Source organism: Balaenoptera acutorostrata, chromosome 20, assembly GCF_949987535.1.
Source record: "Balaenoptera acutorostrata chromosome 20, mBalAcu1.1, whole genome shotgun sequence".
NCBI classification, from domain to species: Eukaryota; Metazoa; Chordata; class Mammalia; order Artiodactyla; family Balaenopteridae; genus Balaenoptera; species Balaenoptera acutorostrata.
Genome location: NC_080083.1, coordinates 21,331,670 through 21,354,015, shown reverse-complemented (window position 1 = coordinate 21,354,015; position 22,346 = coordinate 21,331,670). Strand labels below are relative to the sequence as shown.

General features: G+C 38.1%; 1 protein-coding gene across 1 annotated transcript in view; it reads left to right on the top strand.

Moving 5' to 3' along the window:
* The window catches only part of SLFN11 (schlafen family member 11), a 24,235-nt gene extending 1,889 nt beyond the window's left edge, over positions 1-22,346 (top strand). The window contains exons 2-5 of the mRNA XM_007190192.2: positions 8,001-9,064; positions 9,982-10,110; positions 18,385-19,108; positions 19,769-22,346. Of these exons, the coding sequence (XP_007190254.2) occupies positions 8,002-9,064; positions 9,982-10,110; positions 18,385-19,108; positions 19,769-20,552 (2,700 nt within the window). The 5' untranslated portion in view covers position 8,001 and the 3' untranslated portion in view covers positions 20,553-22,346. The remainder of the gene's footprint in view (positions 1-8,000; positions 9,065-9,981; positions 10,111-18,384; positions 19,109-19,768) is intronic.

Below are 22,346 nucleotides of genomic sequence, written 5' to 3'. Positions count from 1 at the left end.
GATATACTCTTTTAGCAACTTTCAAATATACAGTAAAGTATTCTTAACTGTAGTCACCATGCTGTGCATTATATCCCAGGACTTATTTATAACTGGAAGTTTGTACCTTTTGACCACCTTAACACATTTCACCCTCCCTCCCCTCACTTCTGGCAACCACCGATCTGTTCTATGAGTTCAGTTTATTGTCATTTTTTAAGATTCCACATATAAGTAAGATCATACAGCATTTGTCTTTCTGTCTGACTTATTTCACTTAGCATAATACCCTCAAGGTCCATCCATGTTGTCACAAACGGCAATCTAATCCTGAGCAGGTCATAACTTCTCTGGTTTGAGTCTTCATCTTCGAAATACAAGATAGCATAATGCCGGGGGCAGACAGAGCCAGGTCTGAGGTTGTGGGTCTTCTCTGTCCAGGGTCTGATTGTTTGTTTGTTTGTGGATTGCAATTTTCTCAGCCCCGGGGGCTCATAACCCTTCCCCATTCCATTCTTCCCCTTGGGCCCACACGCAGAGGCTCTGCTTCCCTTCTTAGGCTATCATTTCCCAACCTGCGCGCGCGCGCACGCTCAAGAAACCCACCGGGTTAGGGGCGGGGAAGCAGGAAAAGTGAAACCAAAGCGCCAGCTGGAGGAGGTGCAGGGCGCAGGCACAGAGCCGAAGGACAGGAGTGCGCAAGTGCGAGCAGTGAGCGCGGGAGAGCGGGACTCGGGTGTGTGTGTGTGTGTGTGTGTGTGTGTGTGTGTGCAGTAAGCGCGGGAGAGCGGGACTCGGGTGTGTGTGTGTGTGATGTTACCTTAAGACTCTAAGATTATACACTAATATGTATAAAATAGATAACTAATGAGAACCTGCTGTATAGCACAGGGAACTCTACATAGTGCTCTGTGGAAACCTAAGTGAAAAGGAAATCCAAAAACGGGATGTATGTATACATATGGCTGATTCACTTCGCTTTACGGTAGAAACTAACACAACATTGTGAAACAACTATACGCCAAGTAAAAAATAAATAAATAAAAATCCAAGAATTTCGTGAAGAAAAAAGACTCCAAGATTAAAGACTCAGGTGTGTGTGTGTGTGTGTATGTGTGTGTGATGTTGCCTTAAAACTAAGATTAAAATACCTCCCTGCTACTCTTCTTAAATAATGCTTCTCTATACCTTCTTGCTACTCTTCTTAAATAATGCTTCTCTAGAATACTTTGTAAATACATATTATCAAACAAATGTTTGTATTGAGATAATTTTAACTTTCTATTAATGTTCCTGTGACTTTTTTATTAATTAATGGTTTTTCTTGTATTGTCTAATCTTGTATTCTGGGCTAAACCCAATTTGGGTCTGTATGTGTGTGTGTGTGTGTGTGTGTGTGTGTGTGTGTTTAATAATAGCAATAATAATAAACTTAAATAAGCACAAAGAACAAATCTAAAAAACTCTTCTTTTGTTATCCCCAATTTTTGTTACTTCATTACCTCAAATTGACAACTGCTGGCATCTTGCCATAGTTACTTTAAGCTTTTAAAAAATTCAGTAAGTAAAATATTGTAGATAAGTTTGAGGTTCTCTTTGCCTTCTATTTCCAGTTTCATTTTTCTCTCCTTTTCTCAGAAGCAACCAACATTCTGAGTTTACTGTATATCTTTTACACTATTTTTAACACACACTGTTTTACACACACACACATCCAGGAATAATATGTAATATTGTTGTGTGCATTTTTAGCTTATTTAAATTGTTTAATTTTATATGTATATTTCTGCAACTTGATTTTTTAACTCTACATTTTGTTTCTGGTATCTATGTCATTGTGTGTGTGCTTTCGTTTATTCTCTTCAAGTGGCTCACAATATTCCTTTCAGTAAACATTACCACGTTTCATTTCCTTATTTCATTATTGATGGACAGTTAGGCTATTTCCAAAACTTGGTGTTACAAACAGTGCTAAAATGACTGTTCTTGTCTCCTTGCACACATTGTTTACCCATTCACCTGTTGAAAAACATCTCGGTTGCTTCCGAATTTTGGTAGTCATGAGCAAAGCTACTATAAACATTCATGTGCAGGTTTTTGTGGACATAGATATTCAACTCTTTTGGGTAAATACCAAGGAACACAATTGCCAGATCATATGGTAACAATATGTTTAATTTTGTAAGAAGCAACTAAACTGTCTTCCAAAGTGACTGTACCATTTTTCATTCCCACCAGCAATGAATGAGAGTTCCTGTTGCTCCACATCCTCATCAACTTTTGGTGTTGTGTTTTGGATTTTAGCCATTTTAATAGGTATGCTGTGGTAGCTCATTGTTGTTTTAATTTGCAATTCCCCAGTGACATATGATGTGGACATCTTTTCACATACTACTCCTTTGCCATCTGTGTATCTTCTTTTTTTTTTTCTGGCCGCGAGTATGGCTTGCAGGATCTTAGTTCCCCAACCAGGGATCGAACCCAGGCCCATAGCAGTGAAAGCGAGGATTCCTAATCACTGGACGACCAGGGAACTCTCCCATCTGTATATCTTCTTTGGTGAGGTGTCTGTTCAGATATTTTACCCATTTAAAAAATTGGGTTGTGTGTTTTATTGTTGAGTTTTAAGAGTTCTTTGTATATTTTGGATACCAATCCTTTATTAGATATATGTTTTAAAGAAATTTTCTCCCAGCCTGTGACGTACCTTATCATTTTCTTCAATGTCTTTTGCAGAGCAGAAGTTTATAATTTTAATGAAGTCCAACGTATCAGTTCTTTTCATGAATCATGCTTTTGGAGTTGTATCTAAAAAGTCACTAATTACCAAACCTAAGGTCACCTAGATTGCCTCCTATGTCATCTTCTAGAAGTTTTATGGGTTTGCATTTTACATTTGGGTCTGTTATCCATTTGAGTTAATTTTTGTCAAAGGTCTAGGTCTGTATCTAGATTCATAGTTCTGCATGTAGATGTCCATTTTTTTTTGCACCATTTGTTGACAGTTCTCTATCCATTGAATTGCCTTTTCCCCTTTGTCAAAGATCAGTTGAATATATTTGTGTGAGTCTATTTCTGGACTCTCTTATCTGTTCCACTGATCTGTTTCATCAACATCACACTGTCTTTATCACTACAACTTTATAGTAAGTCTTGAAGTTGGTTTTGTCAGTCTTCTGACTTTGTTCTTTCAATATTGTGTTGGCTATTCTGGGTCTTTTGCCTTTCCATGTAAACCTTAGAATCAGTTTGTTGATAGTCACAAAATAATTGCTGGGATTTTGATTTGAATTGCACTGAGTCTATTGATCAAATTGGGAAGAACTGATTTCTTGACAATATTGAATCTTCTTATCCATTCACATGGACTATCTCTTCATTTCTTTAGCTCTCCTTTGATTTCCTTCAATAGAGTTTTGTCATTTTCCTCATATAGAACTTGTATATGTCTTATTAGATTTATACGTAAGTATGTCATTTCTTTTGTTGTTGTTGTTGTTCTAATGTAAGTGACATTATGTTTTAAATTTCAAATTCCAGTTGTTCATTGCTGGTATATAAAAAAGCAATTGAGGGCTTCCCTGGTGGCGCAGTGGTTGAGAATCTGCCTGCTAATGCAGGGGACACGGGTTCGAGCCCTGGTCTGGGAAGATCCCACATGCCACGGAGCAGCTGGGCCCGTGAGCCACAATTGCTGAGCCTGCGCGTCTGGAGCCTGTGCCCCGCGACGGGAGGGGCCGCGATAGAGAAAGGCCCGCGCACCGCGATGAAGGGCGGTCCCCGCACCGCGATGAAGAGTGGCCCCCGCTTGCCGCAACTGGAGAAAGCCCTCGCACGAACCGAAGACCCAACACAGCCAAAAATAAATAAATAAATAAATAAATAAGAAAATCCTTTAAAAAAAAAAAAAAAAAGCAATTGACTTTCGTATACTAATCATGTATTCTGCAACCTTGCTATAATTGCTAATTAGTTCCAAGGGTTTTTTTTTGTTTTTCTGTGGTTTTTTTTGGTTGATTCTTTGGAATTGTCTACAGGGATAATCATGTCATCTGTGAATGCAGACAGCTGTACTTTTCCCTTCCCAGTCTGTAAACCTCTTATTTCCTTTTCTTGTCTTAATGCATTAACTAGGACTTCCAGTACTATGTTGAATAAGAGTGGTCAGAGGGGATATGCTTGCCTTGTTCCTGATCTTAGTGGGAAAGTATCTAGTTTCTCACCATTAAGTGTGATGTTAGCTATAGATATTTTAAATAAATGTTCTTTATCAAGTTGAGGAAGTTTCCCTCTATTCCTAGTTTGCTGAATTTTAGAGTTCTTTATATATTCTAGATTTGGGATATTTGTCAGGTATGTGATTTGCAAATATATTCTCCCAGTCTGTAGCCTGTCTTTTCATTTCCTTAACAGGAGGTTTCACAAGGCAAAAGTTTTAAATTTTTGATGAAGTCCAGTTTAATGATTGTTTTTCTTTTACAGATTGTGCTTTGGGTATCCTCTAAGAGCTATTTATCAAGCCCTAGGTCCTGAAGAGTTTCCCCTATCTAACCCTTTTGTTTGTGCAGAGTTCTTTTTAAATAATAAAAATGCTAGGACCTTGGGATTAACATACATACACTACTATATATAAAATAGATAATCAACCAGGACCTACTGTATAGCACAGGGAACTCTGCTCAGTATTCTGTAATAAACTACATGGGAAAAGAATCTGAAAAAGAGTGAATATATGTATATGTATAACTGAATCACTTTGCTGTACACCTGAAACTAACACAACATTGTTAATCAACTATACTCCAATAAAATTTAAAATAAATAAATAAATAATAAAGATGCTAGTGGCTTGTCTAAAAACAAAAGCCAAATAAGCAAAAAGCAAAACAAACAAAAACAAAACTCTCAATCTTGTTAATTAATCAAATAATTGCTTTTTAATTTTCCAACTTCCTTCTGCCCTTCCATCTATTATTCCTGTTCTTTTGTGTTCCTCTGCGATCTGGTTCTTTTTCTAAGTTCTTTCAAGGTTGATGCAAGTCACTCTGTTTAAATTTTTCTCTCTTACCAATATAGGGATTCGGGCTATGGATTTTTCTCCACATATTGTTTAAGCCATATCATGGTAATCTGATGCACCCTAAACCATACATCTCCAGCAGTCAGATTCTTTGTGTCTCTCACAGCAGTTAGTGTGCCCATGGTGAATGCTCATTGAATGTTTCCTGTGCTAAAAAGTTAATAAATGAAATGCTTCGATGGCATGCTTCAGTATATAATCAAGCAAGAGAGAAAAATGACTGTAGGTTGCAACACAACCCTAAGAGTTTTAAGAGCCCTCTCCTCACTATGGTACTGTTGAGTTTTATTGATTTGCTCAATCACTCCCAAATACAAGTGTTTTTTTCCACTGATCCTTCTTTTTCCCCATTTCTCAGATCCACCTTCTGCCCTGGCCATCTTTGTTTTCCACCCTATCCACCTAAGAATGCATAATCCAAAAGTTCAACCATTTTCTTACTAATAATCTAAATTCATATGCCCTACTCACCTTTAAAAATTTTTTGGAGGCAAAAGTTTTCTTTTTTATGTCATGAATAATTTCAAACTTACAGAAAAATATAGAGAGCAATATAATGAACACCAATATGTCCACCACCCAGTTAATAGATGAAGTCAATTTTAAAACTTCTTATTATGGAAACTTTTCAAATATGCACAAAAATAGAAGGAGAGAATAGGAGAGTGAATCTCCATTTATCAATCACCCACCTTCAATAATCATTGATCTTTTGCCAATAATTGGTACCACTAGCCACCCAGTTGCCCAAGCCAAAACCCACTTACTAAATTTTAATCCTTTCTCCTGATCTCTATCTGTTCAATACAGAGTCATGTTAATTTTATTTTCTAAATGTCTCTCAGATATACTCACATCTCTTCATTCCCATGGCCCCTACTGTGGCCCAGGCTACCATCATCTCTCACCCGGATTACTGCAAAACACTCCCTACTGGTTTGCTCCTCTCTAACTAGTTCTCCACCTGTAATTAATAATGTGCCCCCCCCTTAATAATTTATCATGCAAAAAAATTAACTTTTTTGGTGTGCAGCTCTATGAGTTTTAACACGTGAATGGATTCATATAATTACAACCACAATCAGGAAACAGAACAGTTTCATCACCCCAACAAACTCCTTTGTGTTATCCCTTTGTAGTCACACCCTTCCCTCCCCATAACCCTTGGCAACCATGGATCTGTTCTTCATCATTAATGTGTCTTCTAAAATGTCTCGGGACTTCCCTGTTGGTCCAGTGGTAGAGAATCCACCTTCCAATGCAGGTGATGCGGGTTCGATCCCTGGTCAGGGAACTAAGATCCCACATGCCGCTGGGCAACTAAACCCGCGTGCCGTTACTGAGCTTGCGTGCCTCAGTGAGAGAGCCCACGTGCCAAAAACTACAGAGACCACACACTCTGGACCACGCGCGCCGTGACCAGAGAGAGAAAACCTGCATGCCACAACTAGAGAGAAGCCCATTTGCCACAACAAAGAGCCCATGCCACAGCAAAAGATCCTGCATGCCACAACTAAAGACCCAAGGCAGCCAAATAAATAAATAAATAAAATAATAAAACGTCTATGTGTTCATGTCACTCCCTTCCTTAAAATCCTTCTTTGGCTTTCCACTGTTGTAAGCAGCAGCCCTTTTCTAACTTTCAAGTCTCCTCTTTCACCACTTCCCATCTCCCATCCTCTGTCACTCTTTTTTTTTTTTTTAGCTCAGTGTAAACTTTTTTTAAACATTTATTTTATTGAAGTATAGTTGATTTACAATGTTTTAATTTCTACTGTACAGCAAAGTGATTCAGTTATACATATATATATATATATATATATATATATATATATATTCTTTTTCATGTTCTTTTCCATTATGGTTTATCACAGGATATTGAATATAGTTCTCCCTGTGCTATACAGTAGGACCTTGTTGTTTACCCATTACATACATAATAGTTTGCATCTACTAATCCCAAACTCCCAATCCATCCCCCCTGCCCCTCCCCGGCAACCACAATTCTGTTCTCTATGTCTGTGAGTTGGTTTCTGTTTTGTAGGTAAGTTCATTTGTGTCATATTTTAGATTCCACATATAAGTGATATCATACAGTATTTGTCCTTCTCTGTCTGACTTACTTCACTTAGTATGATAATCTCTAGGTCCACCCATGTTGCTGCAAATGGCATTATTTCATTCTGTTTTATGGCTGAGTAGTACTCCATTGAATATGTGTACCACATCTTCTTTACCCATTCATCTGTCGATGGACATTTAGGTTGTTTCCATATCTCGGCTATTGTAAATAGTGCTGCAATGAACATTGGGGTGCACGTATATTTTCAAATTATAGTTTTCTCCAGATATATGCCCAGGAGTGGGATTGCAGGATCATATGGCAACTCTATTTTTAGTTTTTTGAAGAACCTCCATACTGTTCTCCATAGTGGCTGCACCAATTCACATTCCCACCAACAATGTAGGTCCTCTGTCACTAGTAAGGTCTGGCCAGACTGAACATCTCTCTACCACTCCAATACACTATTCCCTTTGATGATTTCAGGCCTTCCTACATACTTTTCACTCTGATTGTAATGCAATAACTCCTCCTAACCTCAAATTCCTTAACATGGCTAATTCAGATCTTAGTTTAAATGCCCTTTCCTCCAGGAATGCTTCCCTGTTCATATTCGGTTGATTGTTGCTGTTTGGTGCTTCCTTTCAGGGTATGTATCACACATTACTGCAATTACACTATTCAATGTTTCTGTCCAGACTGTAAGCTCTGAGAGTCAGGGCTATGCTTATTTTTTATTTACCACTTAATTTCCAGCCCCCAGCACTTAGCAAGAACTCAATAAATATTTTAAAATATATTTAAAAATGTACTTTTGTGTACTATGCAATCTACTTCTTCATCAACATGAGATATGTATTTTAATGGTTTCAATTGCAGAATGAACATGGAGGAACATAATTCATCTTTGGTGGTAGAATCATCTTACCCAGACTTGGTCATCAATGTAGGAAAAGTAACTCTTGGTGAAAGAAACAGAAAGAAGCTGCAGAAAATTCAGAGAGAGCAAGAGAAGGCAAAAGTTATAAAAGCTGCATGTGCTTTATTAAACTCAGGAGGAGGAGTGATTCAGCTGGAAATGGCAAACAACGATGAGCATCCTGTGGAGATGGGACTGGATTTAGAAGAGTCTTTGAGAACACTTATTCTGTCTTCAAATTTGCAGGCTTTCTTCAAGACTAAGCAACAAGGGAGGTGTTATTACATTTTTGTTAAGTCTTGGAGCAGTGACACTTTCCCTGAAGACAGTTCCTTTAAGCCCCGCATTTGCAGCCTGAGTTCATCGTTATGCTGTAGATCTGGCACTTCTGTGCTTCCCATGGATTCAAGAGAGGCATTCAGGTTCCTGAAAACCAAGAAAATAAATGCAAAAATCTTGGGGAAAAAACCTTTTGGTAAAGTTGTCAAGGTTATATGTCAAGACCTCCATAACTCGGATCCTACTTACCTAGTTTTCCAAAAAGACCAGCTTGAATACGGTGAAATCGTGCCTTTTCCCGAGTCTCAATTCATAGAGTTTAAGCAGTTCTCTACAAAACACATTCAAGAATATGTGAAAAACATAATTCCACTGTACATCCCTGCATTTGCAAACACTGAAGGAGGCTATCTTTGTATTGGAGTGGATGATAGGAGTAAGAAAGTTGTGGGATGTGCTAAAGAAAAGGTTGACCGTGATTCTTTGAAAAAGAAAATAGAAAATACAATATACAAATTACCTTGTGTCCATTTTTGCCAGTCTCAATGCCAGATAGATTTCACAGTCAAAATCTTGGATGTGTTAGCTGAGGGAGAGCTATATGGCTATGCTTGTGTGATCGGAGTGAAGCCATTCTGTGGTGCACTTTTCTCAGAAGCTCCCTGTTCCTGGATGGTGAAGGACAAGGATATTTGCAAACTGGCAACTCAGGAATGGGTAGGCATGGTGATGGACACAGATCCAGGTAAGATGGAGAAAACTCCCTCCCTGTCCTTTCTACCTCTTTGGAACCTGTATATTAAATAGGTTTCCCTCTGTTTCCTATGACTTTGAACTTCTCACACACACTAAATTCTGTGTTTTTTGAATCTTCAAGTATCCTACTTTCCATACATGAGAAAATTTTGTTGGGTGATGAGAAGCCCAAATGAAGTATCTTATAAAAGGCAATTTCCCACATCAGATGAAAAGAAAATTGTCTGGGGATGATTGCCTTGCAGTGGTGTATTGGAACTGGCTCTTACTGGCTCGAGAGCCATTTGTTAACTTTTCAGGAATGTTTTGAGCCAGTTGTTAAACAGTCATTGCTAAAAATTAAGTTTTATAAATTTACAGTTCAATAAATTGTATTTAAAACAAATTTAATAAATACAAAACCTAATGATTTACTACATTTTAAGATTATCTATACATGTGAGGTTATTTACATCTACTGTATCTGTATGATGGAAATACTATAAAATGGTGTGTTACGGTGCATGTCTTCACTCTGCATTTAGTGACATCATATTGGTAGCTTAAAATTGTCCATGGTGGGAATATTTACACCACAGATATATGCATAGATAGGTGTACTAAAAGAATGTGCTATGTACTATAAAAGAAATTCAAACAAAACGATATCCAGAAACAGAGGGTGGAGACATATTGAATGGGAAACACATTCAAACTTCCAAATAACATCTCTTTTATGATGGATTTGGCAACTTTCATATGCAATGAAGGCACTTGTCCATACAGTGTGAATGGGGTGTTATCTTGCCATTATGTCTCAAGTCATACCTAGACAGTCATATAATACACCCACTCATAAGGTCTTTTTCAGTGGTAAAGAGATGAACTAACATGTCAGAATAACATGAATTTCCCTTCTTTGTTAAGATTTTACATGGTTGTGCAAAGACTTTGAATCTCAGCTGAGTCTGTCTAGCGGGCCTCCTCTTAGCAGACCAGTGTACTCCAAGAAAGGCCTGGAACATAAGAAGGATCTCCAGCGACTTTTATTTCCAGGTAGTAACTATGGTTTGCCTACTTGACACCAGCCAGTTTCTATGTTAGGATAAGGGGAGATAAACTGTTGTTTGTTACTTAAGGTCCTGAAAGTACACTCTGCAAAACCTATGTGTGCAAGGTGGTAATGCTACAAGCATATTGATGATAAGTAGTTTAGAAATGAACCCTCACTGACCTCATTAGCTGAGGCAATACCACATACAGAATCGAGGAACATTGCTGCCCTTAAAGACCTTTCGGTCTTGTAGTTCTCAAATAGGACTGATCATCAGTATTTCTGGTTACTTTAAAAAGTACAGATACCTGCTTCCCCACTCCAGACTTCATAAATTAGAATACCTGAAGATAGCACCTTATAATGTGTATTTTTTCAAGCTACTCACAGGATTCTGACACTCATCCATATTGGAAACTTTTTATCTAGTTGAACTAGAGGCATACATTGCACTAGGAGCAAACAATTGCCCTCCTCTGCCGAATTTTCCAGAGGAGTGCAGGAAAAATATGAAACAAGAATAAAGTTTTATATGAAACAAGAATAAAGTTTTATATCAAGATGGAACACAAAACAAATAAAATGAAGATCAATTACAACATCCATGAACATGTTTTGGGTTTAGGAGAAACAGTCGTGTAAAAGCGTGAAATCACGTTTCAGAACCAAGGACAGTGCCTGTCCTCTGCTCTCATCCCTGGCTCCCACCATGACAGGCTTTAGCTATGAGTCCATTGTTGTCCTCTTTCTACACTTCTGGAGAGGAAGAACCACTTGATCAACTCTATGAAGTAAATCAGTGGCTTATCTGGCACTAGAATCTGATGCATAAACGTCCTATATATGTGTAAATGTCTATTGAGGACCATAAGTTAATAAATAATGACTGTTCAATTTAAGATTTTATTTTTCACCTTACCTAACTGAGGTCTTTGCATTCGCTTGCATATCAAATTTATATTTTAAAAACTGTCCACAATAAACAGTATTAGATCCAAGAGTAAACGTAAACATTGGTAATTATTCTCTAAACTCAGTAAACTCTGTTTTAGTAGAGCTTATTATCATGGAATAAATTATATCTAAAAACAAAATACTGGGCTTTATCCTCATAGAGTGATAACCTATTATTCTGGTATAAAAAAATTAATTTTCCAGGAATTGTACCAAACATTTGAGGAATAGACACTTCCAACACTATTTAAACTTTTCCAGAGCCATAGAAAAAGAATGAAAATTCCCAGGTTATTTTTAAAATGGGAGTAACAGTAATTGCAAAACTTGACAGAGATAGCATAAAAAAGAAAAATTCAGACTAATCTTACTTGTGAATGAAGACGCAAAGACAGAACTCTAAGAATGAAAGGATGGATGAACATTAAGAGAGTTATTACTATAATCCATCATTTCTATACATTTATGCAGAAAAATTTTATGATTGTCTTCTAATATACTGAAAAAGTTTTGAAAAACATTAATATAGATTTTGATTTTTAAAAGACTCCATAAAATACGAACCCATACTTTAAAGATTTTTTAAATTATTTTTTTTAACATTTTTTTTATTCAAAGTCACAAAAATTATAATCATCCTCATCAGTTCACTCAGTCCCATGTAATTAATTTTTTTTATCTTGATCTTTTGTTAGTACTTTTATGAATTCATCAGTTTTCCATTAGAGTTATGAAAATGCTTATTCATTCAGTTCAGCAGTATAGTCAGTTACCAGAAACCTGTACTTGTCAGAGTTTTTTCCATGAATTCCTTGAAGATGAAACCCTTTTATAGGAACATTTTTGCAAAAGCATCAGAGTACACCCAGAACTGTCTGTAAATGACAAAAGACTTTAAAATGACCATGGTTAATGATTTGATGAAAGTTCATAATAATGCAATTGACAAGGAAATTTAGTTATTTCTGAGATACACATTTTAAAGTAATAACTAGAATTATGACTTATAACATTATAACAGAACATATAAGATTTTTAGGAATTTCATGTAATGTCTGAAACATTTATATTAACATATTTCCATACAAATAACCCAAAGAAAGTTTAGTACTAGTTTTTTGTTTTTTGTTTTGTTTTAATTTTTAATTTAATTTTATTTTTTTATACAGCAGGTTCTTATTAGTCATCAATTTTATACACATCAGTGTATACATGTCAATCCCAATTGCCCAATTCAGCACACCACCATCCCCACCCCCCCACGGCTTTCCCCCCTTGGTGTCCATATGTTTGTTCTCTACATCTGTGTCTCAACTTCTGCCCTGCAAACCGGTTCATCGGTACCATTTTTCTAGGTTCCACATACATGCGTTAATATACAATATTCGTTTTTCTCTTTCTGACTTACTTCACTCTGTATGACAGTCTCTAGATCCATCCACGTCTCAACAAATGACTCAATTTCGTTCCTTTTTATGGCTGAGTAATATTCCATTGTATATATGTACCACATCTTCTTTATCCATTCGTCTGTCGATGGGCATTTAGGTTGCTTCCATGACCTGGCTATTGTAAATAGTGCTGCAGTGAACATCGGGGTGCATGTGTCTTTTTGAATTATGGTTTTCTCTGGGTATATGCCCAGTAGTGGGATTGCTGGGTCATATGGTAATTCTATTTTTAGTTTTTTAAGGAACCTCCATACTGTTCTCCATAGTGGCTGTATCAATTTACATTCCCACCAACAGTGCAAAAGGGTTCCCTTTTCTCCACACCCTCTCCAGCATTTGTTGTTTGTAGATTTTCTGATGATTTCCATTCTAACTGGTGTGAGGTGATACCTCATTGTAGTTTTCATCTGCATTTCTCTAATAATTAGTGATGTTGAGCATCTTTTCATGTGCTTCTTGGCCATCTGTATGTCTTCTTTGGAGAAATGTCTATTTAGCTCTTCTGCCCATTTTTGGATTGGGTTGTTTGTTTCTTTAATATTGAGCTGCATGAGCTATTTTTATATTTTGGAGATTAATCCTTTGTCCTTTGATTTGTTTGCAAATATTTTCTCCCATTCTGAGGGTTGTCTTTTGGTCTTGTTTATGGTTTCCTTTGCTGTGCAAAAGCTTTGAAGTTTCATTAGGTCCCATTTGTTTATTTTTGTTTTTATTTCCATTACTCTAGGAGGTGGATCAAAAAAGATCTTGCTGTGATTTATGTCAAAGAGTGTTCTTCCAATGTTTTCCTCTAAGAGTTTTATAGTGTCCAGTCTTACATTTAGGCCCACCTCCTAAAGATTTAGTTTTTAAATTAAATTTTATTTTTTTAATAAATTTATTTTATTTATTTCTTTTTGGCTGCGTTGGGTCTTTGTTGCTGCGCACAGGCTTTCTGTAGTTGTGGCGAGCGGGGGCTACTCTTCATTGCGGTGCGCAGGGTTCTCATGGCGGTGGCTTCTCTTGTTGCGGAGCAAGGGTGCTAGGTGTGTGGGCTTCAGTAGTTGTGGCACACGGGCTCAGTAGTTGTGGCAACTAAGCATGGGCTTAGTTGCTCCACGGCATTTGGGATCTTCCCGGACCAGGGCTTGAACCTATGTGCCCTGCATTGGCAGGCGGATTCTTAACCACTGTGCCACCAAGGAAGCCCTAGATACTTCTTTAACATTATACTTATACCTATATATCTATATCTATCAATATCCCCGAAAGACCATTATGTTAATTGGGAGATATTAGAGGCATTCTATTAAATTTGGGAACAAAACCATCATCGCACTGCTACAACTTTTGTGCAATATTAATTAGCCAATGCAATTAGATAAGAGAAAGAAATTAGAGGGATAAAAATTGAAGAAGATAGGACTATATTCAAGAGAGCCTAATGAAAAACACTATAAACAATAAAAGAATTCAGATTGAATATAAATAATTTTATTAATAGAACTATATGAAGCATATGTCAAAATTAATATGCAAAATTCATTATCCTGCTGTAACAAACAAATCAAAGAAAATACCCAATTTTCTATAGCAACAAAAATTTAAAATATCTAAGATAAACTGATCTGAGAAAAATTTTTAAACAATATTGAAGGACACAGAAGAAGGATAAAATGGAAACACATGTCATGTTCTTGAAAGGAAGAAAGCTGTCAGTTTTCTCTAAGTTATTTTATAAACTTAATGAGATATCAATAAAAAAACCCAAAGAGATTAACTTAATCTAAACAGTCTTATCCTAAAGTTCCAGTGGAAAAATAAACAAGCAAGAAGAGCCAGGAAATAAAAACCTGAAAAAGAAGAGCAAAAAGAAGGGCTATCCAGATATTAAATCATTATAAAGCCTCAAATAAAAATAGAGTTGTATTGGCATATAATTAGATCAAGGGTACAGGATAGAAGGTCCAGAAATAGTTGCAAACACATCAGAATTTAGTTCGTGGTGGAATTGGCCTCTCAAGTGGAGAAGAAAAGATGTTTCAATAAAGAGATATTGGGAAAACTGGGTGGCAATTTATTTTAAAAAAGATGGATTCACGCTTTATGACATACCAACATAAGCTCTAAATCGATCAAGAATTTTAAAAAAATTAAAGCCATAAGTGTTCTAGAAGAAGACATTTGTAAACGCCTTTATACTTTTGGCATGAGGATTAGAAAAGTCAAGATTCAAAATCCAAAAGCCGTGAAAGTAGACTGATATATATGATTACATTAAAAGATAAGCATTGTGCATGGCTAAAGCAACTAAGTAGAAAGCCAAAGGTCCATTGACCAGCTAGGAAAAATATTTGCAACTCATATTACAAACAAAGGGCCAATGTCTCTAATATATCAATATAAACAGCTTCCAAAAGTTGATAAGGATAAAGGACAACTTAAAAGAAAAATCAACGGGGCTTCCCTGGTGGTGCAATGGTTAAGAATCCGCCTGCCAATGCAGGGGGCAGGGGTTCGATCCCTGGCCGGGGAAGATGCCACATGCCGCAGAGCAACTAAGCCTGTGCGCTACTGAGCCCACGTGCCACAACTACTGTAGCCCGCTCGCCTAGAGCCCACGCTCTGCAACAAGAGAATCCATCGCAATGAGAAGCCCGCGCACCACAATGAAGAGTAGCCCCCGCTCGCCACAACTAGAGAAAGCCCGCGCACAGTAACGAAGACCCAACACAGCCAAAAATAGAAACAATTAAAAATTAATTAAAAAGAAAAATCAACAAAATCAGTGCAGAGCAAATAAAATTCAAATGGCTTTCAAACATTTGAAAATATGCTTAATATTAATCAAAATAAGAGACTTGCAAATTAAAACAAGCTATCATTTTTATCTATTGGATTGTGAAAAATAAAAAAATCTGACATCTTTTATATGCTGTGCTATGGGGAAACAAGCCTCTCGTACATTACTGGCAGGAGTGCATATTGGTACAACTCCATTGGAGGACAACTTGGTAATATCTATCAGAATTACAAATGCATTTACCCTTTTACCCAGTAATCCCACTGCTAGGACTTTATTCTTTATATATACCTGCATGCGTACAAAATATACAAGGTTACTCATTGTAATATTCTCATAATAGCAAAAGGTTGGGGGGAAACACTCAAGAACCCATCAACAGGGACATATGTCACATCCATAAGATGGCCTGTTAGACAACTGTGGGAAAAAATAAGCAAGTTCTTTATGTACTGATATGGAAAGATCTGGACAGTTTGCTACCTATTGTGTAAGAAAGGGGGAAATATTTGCTTGTATTTGCACAAAGAAGTTTTGGAAGACTAGCTGAGAAACTGAAAAAAAAAAAGGGTCTGTGTTAGAGGAGTAGGATGGGCTTGGGAAGGGAGGAAATGGAGTGAATAGAAAGAGGAATGTTTTGGTATTTGGACTACGGGACTGTATTGCCTAATTAAAACCATTTTTTGAAGCCAATTTTCATTTTCAGAGACCGCTATCATTAGATTCTGAGCTCTCACAGTGGTAACTAATCAGTTCGGTTTTGGTTTTGCAACTGGACTCCAAATACTAAGAATAGGGATGTCCTCACTACATTAATTATTACTATTGATGACAATAGTTTAGCTTCAGATTAAACACTGTAAATCTTTCTTTTGAAAAAAATGCAATGACTGTCTGAAAAAGAAATTTTGTCTATACCTGGAGTGATGGGTTCTAGAGAAAGTCAGGGGTTAGAGTAGTAGATCAGATTCAACCAACCCCCAGCGACCTTCATCCTGATGTCCTAAACTGTTAGGAGTCCTCACCTGATTTCCTGTAGTTGGAAAACCATCAGTCTGGACACTTCAGTGCTCTGTTTTTAAAGATTTCCCTAGATCACCTACTGTATAGCACAGGGAACTCTGCTCAATATGCTGTAATCTAAATGGGAAAAGATTTCGAAAAAGAATAGATACATGTATATGTATAACTGAATCACTTTGCCGTACACCTGAAACTAACACAACATTGTTAATCAACTATACTCCAATATAAAATATTTTTTTAAAAACCACATACACACACAAAAAAAAAGATTTCCCTAGATCCATGAAGAGATTAGTGCCTAGTATGGATACAAAGTTCTGTGGGAACTCTGAGGAGAGAACAGACATGGGAGTTCTAGAAGAAATGAGAGGAATCTATCAGGTGACAAAAGTAGAAGAGGGCATTCAAGTCTCAGGGCACGCCTACACAAAGGCACAGAGGCCCCAAGTCACATGGAGAGTGGTAACTACTCTGGTGCACGTGGAGTGGTGGACATTTATTGACACCTAGTCTGGCCCCTATAATTGGTTAAGTGCCATGTGGAATACCAACGAAATGAAAGGGACACTTCTTGTCTTCACATAATTTCCTTAGGAAGCATGTCCCATTATATAATTAAAGAAAAATAAGACCTATTTGACAATGAGGCAAAAACATATTTGCTAGGAACATCAAATGCTTTAGTGACATTGTCCGTTTAGCAGGCAGGGGTAGCCTGTGTGGCTTGCAAGGCCACAGTAGAGACAACAGAGGGTCTGGTGTCTGAGACAGCACTGGGTCCAGACACTGGCTCTGCCATTTCCCAGTGGTGCGACCATAGGCAAGGCACTTGACCGGTTTGAGTTCCCATTTACTCATATGAAAAAGAGAACAGTAAGTATATCTGCCTTGCAGAATTGTGAGAACCATAGATGTGTGCAAACTCCCTGGTACAAATGATGTGTTTTCTTATTTTATACTTTTTTAGTTTATACTTCCTTTGGTTTCTAAAGCTGCATTTTAAACATATCCTTATATTACCCTATTCCATCCATCCCAAGATTCATGTTTCCCCCAGCCTTTTAACATCTCCAAAATCTGGATGTGTCTCATAATAGAGTCCATCTCCTACTCACCATCATCCAGGTTGCAGGCAAAATCAAGTTGTGCAAACACCTGGTACAAGTGCGAGAACACCACCACAAGGAACAATAAACAACTACCAATGAAATATGGGTAATTTCACTGGAAATTAACCCTACAGATCCAGATTCTGGTGTGTGATCTGACACCACCACAACAGGATGACAACAATCTCTTCATTTTTTTCCTCCCTTTGGAACAAATGATCATTGACATAAGTTAAAAACCCTACAGTGCAAGTTTATTCTCATGTCACAACATTGTTCCTTGCTCCTTCACGACAAAGGCTAGACTCTTGGAATAGAGGCATTATTACATAGATCTGTAAGTGAGTGATGCTTGAGGAGAGTTATCTCTGAGTCTAATCTTAGGATCTCCCAGTGGAGGGCTGCACAGAGGTCCCTCCTAGTAAAGTTTTCATAGCTCCATCTTCTCCACAGATATTTAATGAGCACCTTCTTCCTGGGAGGGCTCTTCCTACCTCCATCAATGGGGACTGTTAAGGGACATTTTGAGATTCAGGTGCTTTAAGAGTAGGAAGGGAAAGAGAACTAACATTTCTCAAGCAGCTACAACGAGCAGATACCTTTATGCTATTTCATTTATTCCTCACCGTAAGAGATGTGCTATTTTTGTAAATGTGGATTTTTGTTTGTTTTACAGATGAGGGAACAGTCTTAGAGAGGTTAAGGAATTTTCCAAGGTCATAAATGTAATAAGCACATAGGCTTAGATGAAGTGTGCCAGACTTTTCAAGGCTTCTTTTCCTTCACTGTAATATAATAATATTGGCAAAAGAATGTATACAAAAATAAGTAACATCATAATTAATAAAAATTAATTATAATTAAGTATAAGTATAGTAATTTTGATTAATTACAATTAATCATTAAAATAAGTGTGATTTTTGCCACTAAATTTATAATTCTTTCCATATCTAGTGCTACCGGGACATCTGAAATATATTCCCGAATCCCTCTGGAAGGAGCTGTCTTCACAGAATGAAGGTTTGGAGGAATTAATAAATAGGCAAATACGTTCATTCTCCCAGGGAATTTTAATCCTTTCTAGAAGCTGGGCTGTGGACCTGAACTTGGAAGAGAAGCAAGCAGTCATCTGTGATGCTCTGCTGATAGCATGGGACAGTCCCCCCATTCTCTACACCATTCTCAGGGAGCAGGATGCAGATGAGCAGTCCTATTGCACCAGCACCGCCTTCACTCTGAAGCAGAAGCTGGTGAACATGGGGGGCTACTCTGGAAATCTGTGTGTCATTTCCAAGGTCCTCCACCTGCGTCCTGAGAGCAATGCAGAGTCCTCAGAGGGTGCGGCATCCCCGATTGATTACCCTAGGTCCTATTACTTTGCAAACACTCAGCAAATGGAAGCGTTGCTGCAGTCCCTCGTGATTGTCTTGCTTGGCTTCAGATCTTTCTTGAGTGACCAGCTTGGCTGTGAGGTTTTGAATCTGCTCACAGCCAAGCAGTATGAGATCTTCTCAAAAAACCTCCGCAAGAACAAAGAGTTGTTTATCCATGGCTTACCTGGCTCAGGGAAGACGATCATCGCCGTGAAGATCATGGAGAAGATCAGGAATATGTTTCACTGTGAGGCAAATGAAATTCTCTACATTTGTGAGAACCAGCCTCTGAGGAAATTTATCAGGTAAGCAGTTGGATCTTCTGTTTTTCTTTTGGCCGCGCCCCACGGCTTATGGGGATTGAACCCAGGGCCACGGCATAGAAAACACCCAGTCCTAACCACTGGACGGCCGGGGAAGTCCCAAGCAGTTGGATCTTACTGTCAGCAAATGAGGTGCAGTCTAAATTCCCTCCGAATCACCTTGTTCCTTTTTAAAATTATTATTTTTAATTTTTTTTTCAATCAATTAATTTATTTTTGGCTTCACTGGGTCTTCATTGCTGCACACAGGCTTTCTCTAGTTGCAGCCAGTGGGGGCTACTCTTCGTTGAGGTGCTCGGGCTTCTCCTTGCTGTGGCTTCTCTTGTTGCAGCGCTCGGGCTCTAGGGTGCCCAGGCTTCAGTAGTTGCAGCACGCAGGCTTAGTAGTTGTGGCGCACGGGCTTAGTTGCTCCGTGGCATGTGGGATCTTCCTGGACCAGTGATCGAACCCGTGTCCCCTGTATTGGCAGGTGGATTCTTAACCACTGTGCCACCAGGGAAGTCCGTGAATCGCCTTGTTCCTTGAGAGTAAGATGGTAAAATGATTGTGACAACAGTATCGTATTCATAGGAGTATGATAGAGTAATTTTCCTCCTTTATTGACTCTGAGAAAACCTGAATGTGTCTTTTTAATTTTTACAGTGACAAAAAAATCTGCCATGCAGTGACCCGGAAAACCTTCATGAAAGATGACTTTCAAAAGATTCAACACATCATCATCGATGAAGCTCAGAATTTCCGCAGTGAAGATGGGGACTGGTATGGCAAGGCGAAAACCATCACTCAGAGAGACAAGGATTGCCCAGGAATTCTCTGGATCTTTCTAGACTACTTTCAGACCAACCACGTGGAGTGCAGCGGCCTCCCTGCTCTCTCAGCCCAGTATCCAAGGGAAGAGCTCACCAGAGTAGTCCGCAACGCACATCAAATAGCCGAATACTTACAAAGTGTATTGCAGAAGGTCAGAAAAAATCCTCCACCTAACATCCCCCTTGGGTCTCTGCAGATGCTTCTTGAAGCTGATTGGGCTCAGGGTGTTCAGGGAACCTTAAATATTCAGGAAAACTTGACTCTGAATACAATAGTGACACAAGTGGCAGACACTTGCAAGCTTCTCTTTGAAAGGGGCTATTCTCCCAAGGATGTCGCTGTGCTTGTTAGCACCACAAAAGATGTGGAGCGTTACAAGCAGGAGCTCTTGAGAGCGATGAGGAAGATAAGGGTAGTGCGCTTCACCGATGCAAGTGACATGTCAGGTGATCACATTGTGTTGGACAGTGTCCGAAGATTCTCTGGCCTGGAAAGGAACATCGTGTTTGGGATCCATCCAAAGACAGTTGAGCCAGCTATCTTACACAACATTCTTGTCTGTCTGGCATCCAGAGCAAATCAACAGCTACATATTCTGTGGCTCTGTGATGTTTAGGAAGAATTCCAAACCAAAACAAGATGAAGCGATTACTATGTAAATGTCCATAGGTGACAATCTGCTTGGTATTGGGAGAAACTTCTCTTTTCTGTTCATAGGTCAGCTAGAGATTTGGGCAGAGCTGACACACAGAATTTGGAACTTTCCCTCTCTGGCTCTCTCCTTTCAGGGATTCCTCCCCTACCCCCTTTCAGCAGCTATTGTCCCAAACTCTGTCCCCGATTCTTCCAGCCAGAATGATAGTGGTTTTCTGAAGGAGCTTTAACCACCCTGCACAGCACAGACTATGACCCACCCTGCGGTTAAAAACCATAAAAACAATACACTCGTCCTGTGGCCATTCTTTCTTCTAAGTCTGGACCTCCACAGTGCAATTTTTTGTTTTTTAAAATTTGTCCAGGGTTTATATTTATCTGCAGAAGGGTGGCCTAGTAGAAACTACCTTGGCCATACCAGAAGCAGAATTTTTGGTTCCTGAATTCTTGACATTTCTCTTTGCTATATTGATCCAGGACTTGGGAGATTCCCAAGATAATTCAAACTGTGACCAAGTGGGCCTTAATAATTTTGACAGAACAGAGAGCACTGATACAATTATTTAATCCTTTAAAACTGTAATCTCCATTTTTTTGTTTTTTGCCCTCAGAATAACCCAGATCAAGCTTTAATTGTGATAGTAAGCATTAATTGTCACTTTACTGAGAAATTATAGGCCATTAGAAAACAAAAATAAAGCCGTTTTCTCTGGCTTTCAGTGAGAGATAGCATTAGGAACCAAAATCTGGTTCTAAAGATACACATAGGCCATTAAGTAAGCAGAGTTAGGAAAGATACAGTCTTTACAGATCAACTTCTCAACTCAGCTCTACGTATTGTTCTATAACATATCAGCCTAAATTTTAAGTCAAGTACATTCTTGAACTGTATTTTTCCCCTTTACTTTTATATTTTGGTGGGCTACAGTTATGGACTGAATGTTTGTGTCCCCCCGAAATTCATAGGTTGAAGCCCTAACGTTTAGTGTGGCTGTTTTTGTAGATTCGTAAGGAAGTAGTTACAGCTAAATGAAGTCATAGGATGGGGCCTTGATCTCATAGGATTAGAGTCCTTATGAGAAGAGACACCCAAGAGCTCTCTCTGTCCCTCTCTCTGTGCACACATAAACAAAAGGTCATGTGAGCACAGAGAGAGATGGCGGCCACCTCCAAGCCAAGAGAAGAAGCCTCAGAATGAAATTAATCCTACTAACACCATGATTTTGGACTTCCCAGCATCTAGAACTATGTGAAATATATTTCTGTTGCTTAAGCCACCCTGTCTGTGGTATTCTGTTATTGCAGCCTGAGCAGACTAATATAGTCACAGAATTATTCTTTGAACTAAAACACATCATTGTTATCACTTAATAATGCTAATACAATGACTTATTTTTCTGTTTATACAAAACATTTAAAAAATGTTTCTAATCTAAAAAATAATAAAATATTTGTATAACTAATGGAAATTTAAACATTACATAATATTCCACATATTAGTAATCCTAGTCTACTGATTTCCTCCATATTACAAGTTGTGAATTTTTCTGCCTGTCTTTCTCCTATCTGTGTTTACTCATGGAATTCCAGCCTCTTGCCTTGAAACCGGAGGCTCTTCTAACTTCAGCAAAATAAAATATATCAGCAAAATAAGGAAAAAAATGTTCTTTCTTTCTGACTACATTAAATCAGATACAACTCTGCACCAAACAGTTATCCTTGTAAATGTTGTTTCTAATAAATTGGTTTTGTAAGA